This window comes from Nyctereutes procyonoides, unplaced genomic scaffold, assembly GCF_905146905.1.
Source record: "Nyctereutes procyonoides isolate TBG_1078 unplaced genomic scaffold, NYPRO_anot_genome, whole genome shotgun sequence".
Taxonomy (NCBI): domain Eukaryota; kingdom Metazoa; phylum Chordata; class Mammalia; order Carnivora; family Canidae; genus Nyctereutes; species Nyctereutes procyonoides.
In genome coordinates, this window is record NW_026575135.1 from 71,950,079 (window position 1) to 71,970,251 (window position 20,173).

At 43.9% G+C, this 20,173-nt stretch overlaps 1 protein-coding gene across 7 annotated transcripts in view; it reads right to left on the minus strand.

The window, feature by feature from the left end:
- Positions 1–6,549: 6,549 nt before the first annotated feature.
- The window catches only part of MAPK9 (mitogen-activated protein kinase 9), a 50,836-nt gene continuing 37,212 nt past the window's right edge, over positions 6,550–20,173 (minus strand). For 5 of the 7 annotated variants that reach the window (XM_055301558.1, XM_055301556.1, XM_055301560.1 and 2 more), the window contains 7 exons: positions 19,698–19,863; positions 18,312–18,383; positions 14,999–15,181; positions 13,458–13,582; positions 12,392–12,455; positions 11,301–11,372; positions 6,550–9,677 (listed from right to left, as the gene is read on the minus strand). In XM_055301558.1, coding sequence (XP_055157533.1) covers positions 9,535–9,677; positions 11,301–11,372; positions 12,392–12,455; positions 13,458–13,582; positions 14,999–15,181; positions 18,312–18,383; positions 19,698–19,863 — 825 coding nt within the window. In that variant the 3' untranslated portion in view covers positions 6,550–9,534. Of the gene's footprint in view, positions 9,683–11,300; positions 11,373–12,391; positions 12,456–13,457; positions 13,583–14,998; positions 15,182–18,311; positions 18,384–18,725; positions 18,798–19,697; positions 19,864–20,173 lie in introns of all 7 variants that reach the window. The other 2 variants (XM_055301557.1, XM_055301559.1) reach the window with 2 other exon arrangements.

Here is a 20,173-nt window from a genome sequence, read left to right on the forward strand (position 1 = left end):
TGATTTCAGCTCTTTCACGTAGATTGCTTATAGTGCACTGCTTAGTCCCCAAATGCGGGAGATCTTTTCTAATTATTTTGAATTTTACTGCATTATCATAGAAAAGCAGTTGTGGGGCACCTGGGAGGTTCAGTGAGTGAAGCATTTGCCTTCAGCTCAGGTCATGATCCTGGGGTCCCAGGATCGAGCCCCACATTGGGCTCCCTGATCAGTGGGGAGTCTGCTTCTCCCTCTGCTCTTCTCCTGCTATGCCCTCTCTCAAATAAATAAAATCTTTTATAAAAGAAAATCAGTTGTATATTGCTTGACTTTGGGATTTACTGAGATGCCCTCTGTGGCCTGGCACATAGTCTGCTTTCCTTTAAGTTCTATGTGTGATGAAAGGGAATTTGCCTATTGGGTATAACACTGTGTATGAGCCCAAGTTAAATAACTGGCATTCCAATCTTCTATATCTTTGCTCATTTTTCACCTGCTTGACCCGTTAGTTTCTGAGAGGAATGGATTCCAACTATACTTTTTTTTCTCTCTGTGGTACCATCAGTCATTTTACACACACACACACACACACACACACACACACACACACACACACAGAGATTCTTCAGCAGATTTTCTCAAGTCATGTGGACACATTTACCCACAAGAACGCTGCTTATTATAAACCCTATGAACACATCCACTTTTGATATATAGGTGTTTATGTGCATGTGTCTCTGTGTACTTACATTTTTGTCTGCAAAGTGCAAGCATGCACCTCAGGTATGCATGAGATTATAGATTTTAAAAAGTCTGGTTGCCCGTATGTAAAAATCAGTAGGGGGAGATTTGTGACTATAGATATATCAGCATAACTGCATGTATTACCTACACAGGTACATACCCTGCGCAGATACAGAGAAGGCTAAAGTGCATGTGGTAAAGTGTTTGTATCCTGGGAACCTGGGTGAAGAAAGGTATACAGGGAATCCTTTGAATATTTTTGCAACTTTTTTGTCACTCTGAAACTACTTCATTATCACTATTTTTAAAATTTTCAGTAGGCTCCAGGCCCAACATGGGGATTGAACTCACCACTCTGAGATCAAGAGTTGCAAGCTCTAGCAACTGAGCCAGCTAGGGTTCCCACTCTGAAACTACTTCAAAACAAAAAGTTAAAAGCTGAATGCAGTCAGAGGACTGGTGGGAATCAGGAATTGAGGAGCTTCCCTGGCCACAGTTATGGCAATTTAAGTCTCAAAAAGAATGGTTTGAAGGGCACCTGGGTGGCTCAGTGGTTGAACATCTGCCTTCAGCTCAGGTTGTGATCCTGGGGTCCTGGGATCGAGTCCTACATCAGGCTTCTCACAGGGAGCCTGCTTCTCGCTCTGCCTATGTCTCTGCCTTCTCTGTGTCTCTCATGAATAAATATTTTAAAAATGGTTTGAATACTCAACGAGAAGAGAAAACAAGCCCCCCTGTGATACCACTTGAGGCAGCGATTAAACCCACATCCTACTCTAAAAACTGGTGGCTGGAGAGAAGGGACAGGTGTGGAGTCCACCCTTCAGCCAGGCTGCCCTTGGGGGCCACCAAGCAGCCCCAGCTGATGCCATGAGGCTCTCCCTGAAAGCAGAACCCCGGAAATGGTGTCAAGAGGTGGGGGAGCGCAGAATCATGGGCCTCCATCTTCCTTTAGCTCTCATGAGATTCCTGCTTGTGGCAAGGATGACCACCTGGGGTTGGCAGCACATGGCACCCCCAAAGTAAGCCCACATGGATGCTTTCTGGTCAGGGGGAGAAAGATTGTGACTTTATATGGCTGTAGGATACAGGAATGGGCTGGAGACACCCAAACTCAGAGGGCAATCTTAGCATCCCCCACAGTGGGTTAAAAAGAATGAAAAGATCTTCTGATGGGAGTTCATGCAAAGGACACAATATCACTCAAATGAATTATAACTAAAGACATACATGTATCTATCAAACCTTTAGATAAAGCCTGCTAATCCAGCAAATGCTGGAGATGAGGAACAGGGTCAATGCACCACTGTGGAAGCAGCCACATGGCGCTAGAGGGCGCCCACATTCTCAGGACAGTCTGCTTCGTCCCACAGGCCACTGTCCTGGGAGATTAGAAGTTTTTTAGGGACACAACAAGCAGAAACGGCTTGGGGGGGGGGGGCACCTGGGTGGCTCAGTTGGTTATACACCTGCCTTCAGCTCATGATCCTGGGATCCTGGGATCGAGCCCCACATTGGGCTCTCTGCTTAGTGGAGAGCCTATTTCTCCCTCTCCCTCTACTGGTTTCCCTGCTTGTGCTTGCTCTCTTCTTTTGCTCCCTGTCAAATAAATAAAATCTTGAAAAAAAAAGAAAAGAAAAAAAAGGAAAAGAAGAAAGAAAGGAAAAGAACAAATGGCACCAGGAATGTGAGGGCCGGATATACCATTAAAAGACTTTGGGGACACTAGGGAAATCCCAATCCCTAGGTACTAGGCTGGATAAGAACTTGCAGGCACAGACAGTTGGAGATCAGTAAATGAAGAATGCAGGTTATAAAAAGCACATACAGTAGGACCTCATTTGAGCAAAAACAAACAAAAAAACCCCAAACAAAAAAAAACCCCGTCTGGATGTGCATATGTCCATAGATCACCATCTGAAAGATACAGAACAAGGTTATTAACAGTGGTCATTTCTGAATGGGGGAATAGAGCATGTTTAGTTTCTCATCTTTGATTATACTTTCTAAAATATATATATGGGGAGAGAACATATATATTTCGCATTTTTCAAAACAGGGAGCTGATGAGAGGTGATGAGGTGGAGAAAGTGAATATAGAGTGCTCTTGATTTGTGTTGCAAAGGGGAGCGAGTCAAGGGGGATGTCAGGTTAGGAGCTCACTCCCTCTAACATGCGTGACTGGAGGTGGGGAATGGGGCAGGAGACTCTACTGCACATCCGTGGAGGGACCACCTCTGATGGGATGTGAAAATAAACTCATACAGCTGATTGCTGCTGCTCAAATACTTCTTACAGATTCTTGACAGTAGTGTGATGGTTATTCCTTGAAGAGAAAACCAAGGAGGCCTCCCGAAACGGTGCGCGTGCTCAAGGCGCTAAGCCTCTGCACTCATCCGAGGCCAGGGCCAGGCTCTGCCTGACACATTGCTTCTGTCGTGGATGGGCCACATGAGAGCGTCTCAGTGTCGGGGCCGGACACGGAGACAGGGTAAGGCCACCATGTGCTTCTACCCTGGCCCCTACCCACTGACCTGCTGATACTAAGACAACTGGCCATGGGCTATCAGGAACATAGATATAGAAGAGGAAGCTGGCGCTCTGCACCTGCTCCGCCCAAGGGAAAACAAAAGCATGAACTCTGAGCACCAGTGCACAGTGACAGATGCCTTTCTCCTCCTGAGATGTGACCAGGAAGTAGCTCGCAGGATGCTGCCAAAGTGCCTTCATGATTTCTGTGTGGCGTCCATCAAGGTCCTGCTTCCTGACCTGGTGGCAAGATGACACACTGCATGAGCTGGATGACGTCGCTGTTGAGCGGAGGGGCTGTCACCAAGGAGGCGACAAAGCACTGGCCACCTGGGTGCTTCTCTGTGACAGATGGGGTCAGCCTCGAGGCTCTGTTTTGCCACTCAAGGCTGTTAACACTTGGATGAATTTTCACGAGGCGTATTCATATTCTTAAAAACTGACAGAGGTCACAAGCTGACGGAGAGAATGCTTGTGAAGGATGACAGAGTCAGGATTAACTGCAAGAGCACAAAATCCAGTGACCCCAATGGACTCAGGCATCATGTGTGCCATGCTGGTCAAGCTAAGGCCCCCCAAGACTGTCAGTTGCAGACTGTTACACTGCTCAGGCTCTATCTGGAACATTACATTCACCTTGGAACCCACATTTGTAGGGGCACCAAGATGGTGAGGTTCTGGGGTGGGGTGGGGTCATGTGGGAGAGGGCTGGACAAACTCTGAGTTGAAGCTAGAGAGATGAAGATTTAGAGCTTAGCTCCTCAACAAATGGAGGGAAGCCTGTCTCCTGAGATGGATCAATTTCTTCTGTTTCACACAAGGGCGCCTGGGGCGCCGTCATGGAAGCTGTGGGAGCCAGGATTCAGTTTTGTTTAAGGAAGAACTTTCTGACAGTCAAAACTACACAAGACTCCGCGCACATGTGTGGAGGGCCTTCCTTTCATTAAAGCCATCTAAGTGGAGGATGGGCAGCCCCCTCAGTTGATTTCCTGCCCTTGAGCCAGGTGTTGACTGGAGGGTCTGTCCATCCATCCTCACGCTTTAAAAATTTTTAGATTTTATTTATTTATTCATGAGAGACACAAAGAGAGGCGGAGACATAGGCAGAGGGGGGAGCAGGCTCCCTGCAGGAAGCCCAACGTGGGACTCAACCCCAGGACCCCAGGATCATGTCCTGAGCCAAAGGCAGATGCTCAACTGCTGAACTACTCAGGTGCTCCACGAACTACTTCTTTAAAATGAAGAGATGAGACTTAATCTTATCCGTTTATCCATGAAGTCTGTATTATAATCCTAGAGCTCCTTTCAATCTTGCACTTAAATTCCACATGGAAGGAATAATAGAAATGATCCATTTCATGGGACTTGAACCCCTATGTTCTTTTTTTGAAACTACTGACTAGTGCTGGGGCTCAGAGTGAAGACGTCCCTGATGATGTCTGACATCCGTGTGCAAGTGTCACAGTTGGTAAGAGTGGAACAGGCTTCTTGTGCAAGCTCTGCTTCCCTTTCCACACACAAAGCATCTAGAAGCTGCTTCTAGAATGGGGCTCTTCACACAGAAGCCACCAGGGGCCAAGACTCCTCGAAAAGTATGGCAGAACTTTGTGCTCATGGCATTTTCTTGGGAGGGAGTACCATTTGCCTCAGCCCCCCCTCTCCTCCAATGGGACTTATAACTAAAAGATGAGTTGGTTCTACACCTGCACGAACACCAGGTGTGCTCGGAGGCATGCCCATGCTCCCTCCTCACTCAGGCTCCGGGTTGTGCGGGGCTGGGGCTGTGTTAGAGAACTCACTCTGAAATTCCCTCTCATCTTTAAAGCACCAGCAGAGAAAGGGCAGAAGCAAACACCCTTGCTCACAAGGACACCAGGCCCTCAAAGCCTTGCTCTTTCAAAGTGTGAAAGGAGTCTGTGGCCACGGGCCTTGAGGACACAGTGAACAAGTTCCCAATGGCCACTCGCAACAAGATGTGATCGACCACTCTGTCAGTCTGTTACCAGTTTTCCTTACTGGAAACAAAATATTGAATAACTGCCTTATTGCCAAAGGTAACCTTATGCTTAAATTCATACAATAGCCAGAGGAGCCTCAGGAACTTTTGAAAGATTACCCTCCCCCTGCCAAAAAGCTCTTGCTCCACTCCATTTACCCTTTCAGTCCATAAATAAAAAAGTATTTTAGTACTGTCTGCACTGAAAGTCTGAAGGGTGTAGAAAAAAATGGGACCCAGATCTGTATCAAGAGAAATATTTTCCTTCTAGAGAACTTTAAAAATAAACTAGGGCAGCCCGGATGGCTCAGCAGTTTAGCGCTGCCTTCAGCCCAGGGCATAGTCCTGGAGAACCCGGGATTGAGTCCCACGTTAAGCTTCCTGCATGGAGCCTGCTTCTCCCTCTGTCTGTGTCTCTGCCTCTCTCTCTCTCTCTTTCTGTGTCTCTCATGAATAAATAAAATCTTTTAAAAAAAATAAGGCTAACTCTGGGAAACTAACTAGGGGTGGTGGAAGGAGAGGAGGGCGGGGGGTGGGGGTGACTGGGTGACGGGCACTGAGGGGGGCACTTGACGGAATGAGCACTGGGTGTTATTCTGTATGTTGGTAAATTGAACACCAATAAAAAATAAATTTATTAAAAAAATAAGACTAACACTCATCTATCTGGAACGATTCTAGCTCTTTTAAGCAAAGAAGAGAAAGCGAGGCACTGAGGACCCTTGTAGTCCTGTGATTTTAAATAGTGAACATCTTTTTTAAGTAGGCTTCATGCCCAGCATGGAGCCCAAAGCAGGGCTTGAACTCATGACCCTGAGATCAAGACCTGAGCAGAGATCGAGTTGGACACCTGACCAACCCAGCTACCTGGTTGCCCGAGTAGTAAATATCTTCAAGTACCTCAAAACTAGGAGTGAAATCAAAGTGGCTCATCCTGTTCACAAAACTAGAAGCACATAGGCACCATTAAGGATTCTAAGTAAGACAAGGAAAGACCCCTCGGTGTATCCTCCTGGCCACACCTTGTGAGAAAAACACTTATACCAATACTCGGGAATATTTGATTTGTATACTTGCATATTTTTGAAAACTTGAGATTCAGAAATTTGCAGGACGTTTTCAGTAACAGACGAATAAGAAACATTTTGCCTTTTGATTAAAAATATTTGCTAATATTGGAAGGAAATGACGACACTCCAACATCCACCCGTGTTCACGTTAAGTCTGTAATCAGAGATGGTGATGTAGAAATATAGCCAAGTGTCACTTAGAAACACACAAGAACTGGACATGCTATATACTTCTCTTTTAAAATGTATCTGTATTATTTTCACTAATCAAAACACACATAATATATTTTATTATAAAACATTAGGCAATGTTACTTTTGAGATCTGCGATCTGAAGGTCACACCTGTATTTACTACCAGCATGAAACACCAGAGGAGGACATTAGAAATCAACCAGACAGACTCATACATGGTCACCATGACTTACACAGTATTGAATCTGGATTAAACTGCTGGATTATCCCATCCAGAGGTTCAACCAGGGACTCTGGGTGTCAGCAGGGGGCCCTGCCAAGGGTTTTCTCCTTCCAGCATTGAGGCTCTGAGTTTCGTGTCCCCAAGAGAAGAACAGAGCCCCACTTCCATTTCTGCGACCACGACTGATCAGCACTGAGCAGTCCGTGTTTCCACAATGTTCTCCTGCTCTGATAGACCCTCTCTGCTCTCTGAAACCTGCACCTGAGGTCAAGACCTGACATAGGGGAGGCAGTCGTTTCCTTTTTGACTGAAAACTAAGCCAACAAATAAAATAAACCTAGTCCCAATTCCAGGCTAATAATAAATTACCTGGTTTATAAAAATATGTGTCCAAAATAGTTACTTCCAGGGTTGTGTACAATATAAATTACAAAAATAAAATAGAAAAGATGAAAAAGTTGAGCACGTTTTAGTTCTTTTCCCAACATCAGCATTCATCCATAGACAGCAGTTTGAAACTGTCTGCAATGTACCAGGACCCTGGCACATTTTGGCTCAGGTCGGAGGACCATGATGGGGGCTGAGGTATTTCTATGGGAGCTCTGCTCTCTGCGGCCAGTGGCCTGTCCCACCCCGGTGCACTCCTGCTGTCTGATGGGTGGTGGGCATGGCAGGAAGCCCACCCACGCCCAGACAAGCTCCATCCAAGAATATGCAGGAGGAATGATAACTAAGTAAAAAGCCAGTCTGCAGGGGCACCCAAGCTCCTCTCAGGATCCAGACCTTGGATGGATACAGGAGCTTCACAAGCCCTCAGCATCCCCAGGCCACGTTCACAGAAGCCTAGGGCAGTTCATACATTTAAAAAATTCTCCTCTCTCTTTTTCTATTTAAAGATAGATTTAGTGAAGTCTTTTTAAAGAATATGTATTAGAGAAAAGGCCATTTTAAGATGTTTATATATAGATAATGATAACTTTCTTCACTATACCATCAGGCCTCCAAAGCCAAAACCATCCTGAGCCATATCATAATAGGTATTTCTCCTTTAATCCAAGTCAGAATTTCCATCTTGTACCTGAATGTGTCTAAACCTCACAATATAAAACTATTACCTTCAATAATAATTTTGTTCATCAAGGGTTCCAGTTTCCAGTGATCAGACCCACCAATAAGATACAACTGGTGCGAGAGAATTGTATCTTTTTGATAATATTTATAAAATTTCTTATCAAAGTTCCTCCTCAGAACACATTCTTATAGAATGCTGACCCAATAGCTTCCAAAAACAGTAAAACACAAGATATGAATTTTTAACAGAATAAGCTCATGGGGCAAGCATTAGGAGCACAGGTAACCAAAAAAATGTGATCATTGTAACTCCATTTCTGCAGTGACACTTCAGTACTCAGTAGCTTAGTGAACTCTGAATAATTTCCACATCAGAAAGTCTGAAAGCATCAATTTCAGGTGAGCAGTTTTAAATCAGAAAGTACTCGATGGTTAATCACCACTCTTGAGGGCACTTCCTCCAAAAAAACCCCATGAGGAGGTTTCCCAGAAAATTCATGGGTTTCCCTTAGGAAAAGGGGATGCTCCACGAAGTGGAAAAAACCACCACCACCACCACACAGGCGTTTGGAATCGCTTTGCTTCCTCAAACAGATCCAAGTGTGGGGAGGTTGGGGGTGGATGGATGGGGTTATGTGGCTTCTTTCAGCAAAGAAAGAAAAGCCAAATAAGAACGTTAGGTTGGAAATTGGAAACGCTGTCCTGGGAGATGGTGCACCTCCCCAGGAATGAGGGAATGACCCTGACCAGGCTTGGGGGAAGCAAGCGCTCAGGAAGTCACCACAGTCAGCTTCAGTGACCGTCTTGTCAAATTCTACTCTCACTGCTAATGGACTTGAGCTTCTGCCATTGTGTTGTTGACATGAAGTGTTAGGTGCCTGATCAAGAAGGCGAAGTTTTAGGTGGAATTTTAAATTAATAAGTCCAGAAGACCAGGAAAAATGAGTGAGGGTAGATTAGGATTTTAAAGGTATATCTGTCTTAAGCAGCACAAAACTTAAAATTTTATCATGCAATAAAGATGAATGTACACTCATCCCAAATTCAGACAATTTAGAGGAAACAAAGTGCCCATATAAATGTCTAGATTTCAGCAGTGATAATTCTCAGCCCAAAACATGAAAATTTAAAAAAAAGTTGTATTTTTTTATTAAATAGATTTAATTATATTCCTTCTGAAATACAAAAGATAGAATAAATTGTATCATAAACGGTAAGACGTGATAATATGATGGTGGCCAATTAACACATAAATCTATTTTTTCTGGACAGACACCAAATTACTTGAGAGGATTAAGAGATCATTCTAGAAGCAGCACTACCTGGAAGATTATTTGGCATTTAAATACTGATTTCCAAAGTGCTAGATGGCAAGTCTGAGCAAGCACATGTGGTCACATGCATATAAGTCCCAACAGTTATGAGGATGAGAAATTGTCACTATGACCGCACAACTTAAAAAAAAAATTGTCTATTCTAATTGCTCACCTGAAATGACCTTGAACAAAATCTCTAAGAGTGTGGCTTGCACGTGTTTTCTCCAGACATAATCTGCTTCATTGTAGAATCTAGGCAGGCAATCCTATTAGAACTGAGTAGGGGCAAGGCATCGTGTTTCTTACATGCAGAACATGGAGTTTTCTGTTTGGTTCCATCAACCCCCAAGCATTTCAGGCCCATGGAAGCGAGAGCTCCTTCACTGTTGACGAGCTTGCTACTTGTGACTTATCATCGGCAGCCTTCGAGGGGTCCCGTCGAGGCATCAAGGCTGCTGTCTGTGTCTGAGGCCAGCGTCTGCTCCGTGGACATGGATGAGATGTCATTGATGGATGATGACCGGGAAGGAGTGGCATTGCTACTTACTGCTGCATCTGTGCTAAGAAAACCAAATATAATAAAATCTGAGGCACGACACTGCTGCAGGTTCGGGCAGTGAGACATGAGGCCTTTCTCAGCTCCGTGCTTCTGTGGCCCCCCAGCTTAACTGCTCGTACTAACAAGCCATGAGCCTGCTACACGTGCCCAACTTTTTCTGGAGTCTCTCTTTGGGCCCAGTATTCCAAAAATTTCTTGTCTGTCCCTACAACATTCTCCTTTTCTTCCTAGTGGCTAAACATCACATCTGTGCATGTGTATAATGTTTGAAAAATATGCTTCTTTAAAAAAGATATTAATAGAAAATTGCTGCATCTATCCTACAACTATAGGTGTCACAAAAGGCTGAAGCCCAAATAGGGTTCAACGGTCATCAGACATTTCAGCTATAATCATCAACACTTTGTCCAAGGGAAAAAACAGGAACCTTTGAAGAATTCTTTTGTAATATAAATGGAGTGGAAAGAAATCAGAGAGGGAGACAAACCGTAAGAGGCTCTTAACTCTAGGAAACAAAACTGAGGGTTGCTGGAGGGGAGGTGGGTGAGGGGATGGGGTAACTGGGTGATAGGCATTAAGGAGGGCACGTGATGTGATGAAGCACTGGGTGTTGTATGCAACTGATGAATTATTAACTCTACATCTGAAACTAATGATGTACTATATGTTGGCTGACTGAATTTAAATAAAAAAAAACTGTTAAAGACTGTATACAAACCAAAAAAAAAAAAGGAAAAAATTTAGTGGCCTCTTGTTCATTTTATTTTTGTTTTCTACATCCCCAATACTGATGTTTTGATTTCTGAAGTACACAAAACCATGCCGTTTCCAACTGTCCATATTTTAGGCTGGTTTGAGCAAAAATAAAACAGTTGAGCTCTTGGAGGTCAGTGCTCGCATTCTTAAATTTGTGCCTGATTAACCACAGTACCTAATCTGTGCTAAAGTTACATAATCTCTAGATGCTTGACACATATGTCATGCTGAATATAAAATTCAAGAATGAGTACACGGTGCAATCTGCACTTCTGTGTGCGTGTGCTCCTGTGGGGGTGGAGGTGGGGGGTGGCAGAGGATGTGAAGTGAGAAGATAAATACAACTCAAAGGAGTTCACTTAGGAAGCAGGTGGGATCCTACTGACCTAAGTTAACATCACATGTGTTAGGTCTCCTACAGTCACATGGTGTGAACAGATTCCCAGGCAGACCAAGTACAAATACAGGAGAATCACACGAATGATTTTCTCAAAAGAAAACCAAATTCCATTTTGCTTAGATTCATGCTAATTTTCTTTAGTCACTGAGTGTGTGTATGTGTGGGGTGGTACAAAGAGGGCCACACAAATTGGTAACATTTTAAATCAGCTCCCTCATCTGTAAAACTGAGCTGACAGCAGCAGGGACAAGTGCAGAGCAGGGATGTCTGTAACACAGTTTAGTGCCTGGTACATCAGTAGCCCGTTAGCTGCTGCTACCACGACACACTGAGACAGGAAGACCGTCTACTTCGGGGAGCTTTCAGGCCCAGTGCTGGTCAAGCCAGCATTTAGCGCACTGCTGCCAGTTTGGAAATGGGGTTGAGGGGGTGCTAAGATCAAACTATTAAAGCAATCACTAACCTGAAGGCTGATCTTTCACAACACCATTCTTGCTTCTTTCTTCCCAATCCAGCACTTCTTTATAAATCAGTTCTTCAAATGGAAATGCAAGTTAAAAGGCTTCATCAGTTTCTTTGTGTCTCTGAACCCTGCTTTCTAATCAATCAGAACCACTCCAAGGGCACTGTGATGCCTTATTTTTAATTATGGTATACGGTTAATTCAATAATATCATCTGGTTAACTCAATAGTATCACCTACGAAAACCAAAACACCCACATCCATTACGCCTTTAACTCAACTGTTAGGGCAGCCAAAAACGTAGGCAGTTCTGAACCCACAGGGGGTTTTATAAGGGGCTGGAGACCAGCAAAATGGCTCTCACAGAGCATTTCAGAGTACTGGATGCTTTCACACTGTTTGCACATGTTTCTCTCCATTGTTACTTGGGATTCTCCAAAAGGAACTGATATCTATCTATGGGTGAGAAGCCCCTCCAGACTGGCCAGAAATTAATCCAAGTTCCACAGTCATTTCTTGGCTTCAACCTCCATTTCCTTGATTCTGATTTGTGAGAAAAGCTAACAACATACTAAGGAAGCATTAGGGGTTCTTAAAATTTTGGCCTTTGTGAATCAAGATGAGAACACTGCAAGCTTTCTGCAGGCCTATGAGCCAACCGTTGGCCATAGGCTGTGGCTGCGTGTGTCGGCCTGCTGAGCATGTGTTCATGCAGGTCATGGCACTCTGGACGCCCCGGAGCAAGGAGACATGATCTGCTTGGGCAGGGCACATTGCCACCTTTGACCTGCACTGACCATGGTTCTCAACTACTACTGATTCTGCTTCTTAATGGAAAATTGTTATTTGACCTCCTGATTATGGGTTTAGTTTATTGTGGGTTGTTTGGTTTACCTTACAGTCTTCAGAAGCAAACAATATGCAATCCATACCTGCTCTTCACTAATTGTTATCTGCAAGTTTCTTCTGTGCTAGGGATTGTGAAGAGATGGGGTGAGAGGGGCTGCATGGTCCCTAGCCGCTACCCTAGGAAGGCTACTGCTGAGAGTAAAGTGCCACAAGCGAGCGGCAAAATCAGCTCTGTTCTTTACCTTTCCACTCTTCAATTGCATGCTCTCTTTCTTCCAACTGGGCGTCGTAAATCTGAGGTGGTGGCTGAAAATTAAATTACACATGAAGTCAACAGTTAAAACCATAACGAAGCATGAAGACAGTAAAATCACCAGGGGGAGTCTAATCTATGTATCATTTCATATGTAGCTTTTTAAAGATTTCTTTATAAGTGTGATATTACATCATTTTCAGAATCAAAATAATTAGAGAGAAATTAGCCCCCCCCAAATGGAGCTATTATGGTCCTCTTAATTATAACATGACCTCAAGACACCCTAAAGGCATCTGTCCAAATGTAACTATAAAATCAGTAATTTGAGCCACTTCCTAGAGACCTGTCCTGGATAAGGACATGCCAGCTCAGGTTTACAGTTCATGTTAGAGCCCCTGTACCCAATCCGCAGCTCACATTGGGCCATCCCAAAAATTTCCTTAAAAATCACATGCTTATAAATGGGACTTTCATATGAAACATTATGTTTCTGTGGTGGTTAAATCTACAGGCCAGCCCTAAAATGAGCCCACCCCTATGCCAATTATCTCGCTTACAGCCAGAGATCACCCATGCTGGTGCTGCTAAGGGAAAATGCGCCTGAACACTGAGCTCGGAAGTGGAACTCGCCCAGCAGGTACCTCTGGGGAAGGATAAATAAACTTGTGCTTTTCAGCAAGTTTCTTAAGCCTCTCTGAGGGGGTGGCTTAACCAAGGTGTTATAGGCAAAGCACATGGCGCCTTGCGAGGTACATGATGGAGGCTTAGTAAACCGTGTTATTACACTCATATAACAGCATCTGCGTAAAGGAAGACAATGCTATCACCACAGCAGAAGCATGTCCACCCCTAAAGTACACTGAGCGACAGCCCCAGGAGCAAAGGTCCCAGAAGCGGGCCAGGTCTTGGACAACCCCTGGCCTCTTTGTATTCGGGAGTCCTCTGAAATCTAGAACTTGCTATCCTTACTGAGGCCATTCCAGAATGACAGAAGATCCAAGGAAGTGGACTCCCTGCCTTTACACACAAGTCTTTCCGAAACAGATACTTACCGCTTCAGCTTCAGCAGGGTCATACCAAACAGTAATGTAAGGGTGACGTAAAGCTTCATCTACAGAGATCCGCTTGTCAGGATCTATCACTAACATTTTTGACAACAAATCTCTGGCTTGACTTGCTAGGATAAAAACAAATATCAGATTAATTAATAAATTAATGCTGAAACATAGAAAATCACAGAGAAAATGTGACAGTACAGATAGAACAAAGATGTATTAAAACTTGACATTTTTGATAGGTTCTGGATCAGTTGAGGCTTTTTCTTTAAGAATAAGCCAAGGAGGGGGATCCCTGGGTGGCGCAGCGGTTTGGCACCTGCCTTTGGCCCAGGGCGCGATCCTGGAGACCCGGGATCGAATCCCACATCGGGCTCCTGGTGCATGGAGCCTGCTTCTCCCTCTACCTGTGTCTCTGCCTCTCTCTCTCTCTCTGTGACTATCATAAATTAAAAAAAAAAAAAAAAAAAGAATAAGCCAAGGAGGCACTTTCACTACAAATCTGGTCTTCCAACTCAGGTTTCTTGCCTCTGGAACTGGGAGGGGAGGAGTGGCAGGGCCTGGGAAAGGGGTACCAGGTGGACACAGGCCAGCCAGAGGCTGACATGGTGCCCGGGGAATGCTGCCACCAGAGCAGGCAGGGGAGCTGAGATAAGGATGGCGCTGCCTGGAGTGCAGGCACAGAGCATGAGCAAGGCTTTTCTCTTGATGGCCCATCAAAACAAAATTAGAACAGGCTTTTTAAGCCATAAAACAATCTCACATTTGCACACCATAGAATACTTTACAGATGCCTCTGCTATGACCACAGCTATATATAATGTTGGAAACAGACACTTAAAAAAAAAATCTAGAGGTTAGTTGCTAGAAAAAAACCAACAAGCTCAGTTACTTAGTCAAATATAAGGCTCACATAGGTTTAGGCAATTAAAGTTCACATGGGTAGGCAAAGGAGAGACGGAGCTTTTCTGACCGAGGCACAGTTTACCCTGATGTGGATAGAAATTTATTCTTTTAAATCATGTTTTTGGTGATGGGCACAGGAGAAATGGAGGATAAGCTTTTTTTTTTTTTTTTAAAGATTTTATTTATTTATTCATGAAAGACACAGAGAAAGAGGCAGAGAAGTAGGTAGAGGGAGAAGCAGGCTCCCTGTGGGGAGGCCAATGTGGGACTTGACCCCAGGATCACGACCTGACCAAAGGCAGATGGTCAACCACTGAGCCACTGAGGCACCCACTTTTTTTTTTTTTAATCAATTATGGGCTAGAATCTTAATTCAAGTGTTCCATGGACCCGAAAACTGTGTGAATTCCAATTGCTATAATTAACATGAGTTTTTCAGACTGACGTGAACCTTTTTGTTTTGACCAAAGGCTTCCATGAGGCATTCTGTTGAGGACAGAACTTTTAGGTCTAGAAGCCTTCAGGCTCACCTGTACCTCACTCAATTTGAGGGCTTCCACTATTTTATCTCCCCACGTCCAGGGGTGTCAGGCTGCAGAAACAGGTATGAGGGAAAATGAAGGGCATCTTACTTTTAATTTTGTCTCGTTCGGATTCTGATGGGAATATCCAATCTGGGAAGAGCTCTTCAAATTTGATTCCAGGGTATTTCGGTCTGTTTTCTACATAATTCCTCACGGTTGGCTGGAGTTTCTTCATAAAATCCGCAGACGGCGTTCCCAGCTGCTCAATGACTTTATTCCACTGATCAATATCTAAGAAGTCTCTTGAGGAAAATATAACTGAAGGACCTTACGGTTGCATTACACAGAGTAGCATCATTCAAAAAAAATGCTAAAATCCTCTTTCTACCTACCAACAGGTGATTAACGAGGCTACCCCACTGGGGCAGCACAGATATTCTGAAATAATATTGAAATACAGTGTGAGTTTCTGAGACTACTTTTAAAACCTTTGCACCTTTCTAAACTCTGATCACAGTTTATTAGACCAACACCTCGAGGGATGTATGCCATGCCCTTCTAGATCAACATAGTTATTCTTATTACTAAAGACTACCTGTGACAGAAGTGATTAAAGGTGAAATTAGGTAAAGATGACTTAGGCAAACCAAAATCAATTTTCACAGCAAGGTGTCTTAAATTTGAAAGCTCCCTGAAGTAGACAGAGTAGAGTCCTGAGTTCACACCTGGAGAAGCAAAGGCCCAGTGCGGTGCAGTGCATGAGCTAGGGCTTGGGGCTCTTGGAGCCCAAGCCTTGTCCTCTCCAACAGGGCCATGGGCCACCCTGGAGCTGCACTTAGATGGACAACATTGCAGGTCATTCTCTTACTTGGCACTGACTCTGACTGTCATTGCAGGACCCAGAGCGCATCTGACTTCCTTTCAAAATATATGCCCTGGGTTTCAGACTCCACCACACTTGCCGCACAGCAGGTGCCAGGCCCCCAGTCTTCCCTGGCTCTTCATCTGAATTGTTCATAAAATATGAGAATACGAGCGTGGCCTATTTTCCAGAGGTGGGGCTTGGAATAATAACTGGCATCATGAACTGGAAAGGAATTCTGAGACTGTAAACAATTATACAAGAGGATGTAGGAAAAAGAAATCATGGAAATAGCAATGTTTAAAAAGCAGTTTTCAAAAGTTAAAAAAGAAAATCTGATTGAGGTCTGTCTCAGAAAAACAGTCACATCACTGTGAAGGAACACAGGGCGAGAACAGGCTCTCAAGATGGGTTCTGGCCTCTGGAGTAACGCATGTTCTCCTGCCTCACTGAACAGGCTCACGAGATGGGTCCTGGCCTCTGGAGTAACTAGCATGTTCTCCTGTCTCACTCCCTCATTTCCTGTGTGCAGCTGTAGCAGACTCCTGCAGCCCTCTAGCCCTTCTCGCCACCCTCCCTTCCCTGGGGTTATCCAAAACAGTCCCTCATCTCCTGCTTCTATTCTTGCTGGGACAGTCGACCTGACTTCCATGCAGCAGTTGCCATGACCTCTTCCAAACTGAGTCAGATGGGAGCCTAGAAGTGGGTGGGCGCTCAATGTCTAGTGTGTTCATGATAAAGGGTCATTTCTGTAGACTGACTCAGGGCAGGTGGGAAAGGAAAAGTCAAACCCAACAAGGCTGGCTGGTCTTCCGGCTGTGTGCATGCATTATTGTCCCTTGGTGGCTATGGCCCTCTGGTTATACTGAGCGGGAGCAAGGCTTGGGGAGGCCCGGACTCACGAAGGTTGCATGGCGCCCCATGTGCTGGAGGAGGGCTGGCTGCAGCTCCCTGTCTCTGCTGGGCTACTGTGGCCACAGGAGGTCCCCCTCTATCCCAGGTCATACATCTGAAGCAAATCTCAGAGAACTGCAATCTTGGTGCCAGAATCTTTTTCCATCCTAGCAGTTTTTAATCTACTGTTTGAAAGAGTGGGCAAAATTGCCTTTGCAAAATGATGTTAATCTCTGTGTGTATTTTGAGAATGACATTAGATGGCCTTATATATAAAACTATCAATTACCAATACTGCAAGATGCTAATATGTAAGGTAGGATTTTAAATTGCTTAAAAATCCACCAAAAAGTATTCAGTTTTTGTACTTTCTGAAGAAAACATTTCTTAATTAATTCAAAAAAAAAAGACACAAAATGACTACGAATTGAGACTGAACATTAGGTAGATATTTCTAAATTATTTCTCTTTAGAATATATCAACTTCTTCCTTTTAAGCTGAGTCTGTTTCCAAAGAAAGACCTCCTTATTTACAGTTTAGAACAAGCGAATCAAAGCAAAGATTATGGAAAACTGCTAGGAAATTTATTAGAACACAATAAAATGCTGTATTCAACTTCACATAAAATTTGTGATATGAAAAACATCAAGGAAGGCAAATAAAATGATAGGAACAAAATCTTTTCATTCCATGTTTGTGTTGTAAAGAATTTATACTACAAGAAAATCACCCTCATAAAATTATAAAAAACTAAAATAATTTCAATAAAATACATATAAAACACTGACTACACAGCTTGAGTTCCTTTAAAAATAACCATCAATCTGCAACAGAGACCACTTTAGGCTTTGATAATGAAAAAACAAAATCAAAGACTAATGAAAATCGTAAGTGGTTAGAACACAAATGAAAAAGGGAATATGTCAGAGTAAAAAATGTTAAAGATGGAAGAATATGAGGACCACGAGGAAAGAAGGCTCTTATAACTGTTCTATTGTCTCTTTTGCTTTATGCTCTATGTCATTGATGTGATTTGCTGACCACAGTATAAGTTAATCTTCTGCATCATGTTTGTTTAGACTTCCCCAAGTGTGTCACAAAATAACCTAGATGGACCTTTTAAAAATTTATATAAAATGTCAACAGGCAAGAAAATTAACATATACTGTTCCTCACAAACTTTTCCTTTTGGTCTCTTTTGCCTCAGTCTTATGTAGCACGCTTCAGTTCTTACTTTGGGGGAAGATATTTCAATCCATACTGATAATTAACAAAATGGTATAGTAAGTAAATGACACAATACTGGTCTATTAAATTTAGACAGCAACTTCCCTTGTTAAATTAACTGAGTGAACTAAATAAGCAGTATTTTCATTCAAATATCAGAATACATTTGTCAAAGAGTAAATAAATTTCTAAGCTGTTTTTAATAAAATTAAGAATATCATCAGTTTAACTTAATTCTAAGCCTTAATAAAGTCATTACAGGTAGTCAAGTGAAAAAGAAAACAGAAACCTGAACCATTTGGTTTGTGACACTAATTTAACAAACATAATAAAGACCCCCTTAGGACACAGTCTAGAATTACAACATTTTCCATTTGAGCTCCTGCTGCCTTTCGCATTTATGGAAAGCATGGCCGGGAGCGTCCCGGGAAGGATACGATCAGTGCCTTGGAATATCACACAACCTTTCACCAGCTCTCCCATGATGCAACCCACTGACCAGATATCAACTGAAAATAAAATGAAATGACAAAATTATGAAGTGCCATGAACAAAACAAAGGTGAGGAAAAGGAATTCTAACAGTGTACTAAACACACAAAAATGGAAAAAAATTTCTAGCTAAAGGTGAACTTTTTACACAGTGTGAATGATTGCTGGCTGCTACTTTGGCCTTCAGCTTGCAGCAATCTGGGCTTTAGTGCCAAAGATTCCAGTACTTTATGGCTGAAAAGACAAACAAAACCCCAGAAAAAAGAGGTGCCTGTCCCCACAAAGCTATCTGTAGGCCACATGCCCTCCCCCCATGCCCACCCCCGTGGCCACTGCGGGGGCTCTCCCTGTGAAGGATACAGTCTCTTCCTGGAAACAGGACTTTATGGAGGACCATTTCTGCCATGATGCACCCGACAGACCAGATGTCCACTACCAAACACCAGGTGATTAAAACCAGCCAGAGACCCCCATGCATCTTTCTCAAACCCCCTCCCAACAAAGACAAACCCAGCTTGTCAATGGGAGCTTTTGTAAAATATGGACACAATGCTTCCTAAGTAATCCTCTGCTAAACTGCCATGTTGGCAGGTCCTCACAGGGGTGGGCTTGCTCATCTAGGCTTCCTTGGGGACCATAAGAACCCCAGGCCTCAGATGGTCGGCCAGAGGGCTATTTAGTACCTCTCCTTGGCACTGGTGGGAGGAGCCAACAGGACCAACACGTAGCCACAGAACCGTGTCTGTCAGGGTGGGAGCACCGGTTACAAAGCACGTATATCTTAAAGCATGGCTCAGTCCAGATGACCTGTGCAAACTTTCAGACTCAGCAAATAACTGGGATTGAGCTCCTTTTGACAAATTTGTCAAGAGCTCAGTTACAAAGGGCTCTGGTATCAGTAGGGTAAATTTTAATGTTAAAGAGCCAGTCTTACACAAAAGAGAACATGTATTATTCCATTTGTACCAAGTTCAAAAATAAATAAAACCAAGTTCTGGCCCCACAAACCAGGATAATGGCTCCCTTTAGGGTTTGAGACCTGGAGAAGGTCTGGGGAGGTTCCGGGTACTGCTGGTGGTATGGGTCCACACACTTCTCTATACTAAATACGTTATACTTTGAGAAAATATTCATTTTGAAAGTATATTTGTAGATGTGGGTGACTTCTGCCAGTGGAAACAGGAGATGAATGACTTCGAGTCTGTGGGCCATGACAACCTGCGTATAACGCAGCCCCCACGTGGTGTTTCCTCTGGCTCAGGGGACCTGGCTAGTGGTGAGCTGCAGCCGCACAGGAGCGCCACGGCCTCTGCCGGTGCTGCCCACACTCACCATTCTCTTTGTAGCCCATGCCCAGGATGACTTCGGGTGCCCGGTAATAGCGCGTCACCACGTACGGTGTCATCATGAAGTTGGTGCATGCTGTCCGGGCCAGGCCAAAGTCAAGGATCTTAAGCGTGCAGTCTGATTTTACTACGATGTTGCTAGGTTTCAAATCCTAGGGCAGAAATGGTTTAAATGAGTGCAACAAACCAGAGCATGCTAAAGAGACAAGCTTGTGTTGGTGGGGATTTGTGAGGCCGGGGTCTATGGAGGTACCTGAGTCCTGGGACACCGAGGAGGGTTAGCAATGAACCCTGTGATTTGGGAAAAGCCTACTCTCTCAAATTAAAATGAATACAAATCAGCCTGCAGAAGTCAGATGGCTGCCCTCATCCTTGTGTGAGAAACTTCATGACATCTCTTTCCTTAAAATTTCCTCGGAGCTGCCACAGAACCCACTTATCCCTCCTCCCACCTGTTCATCC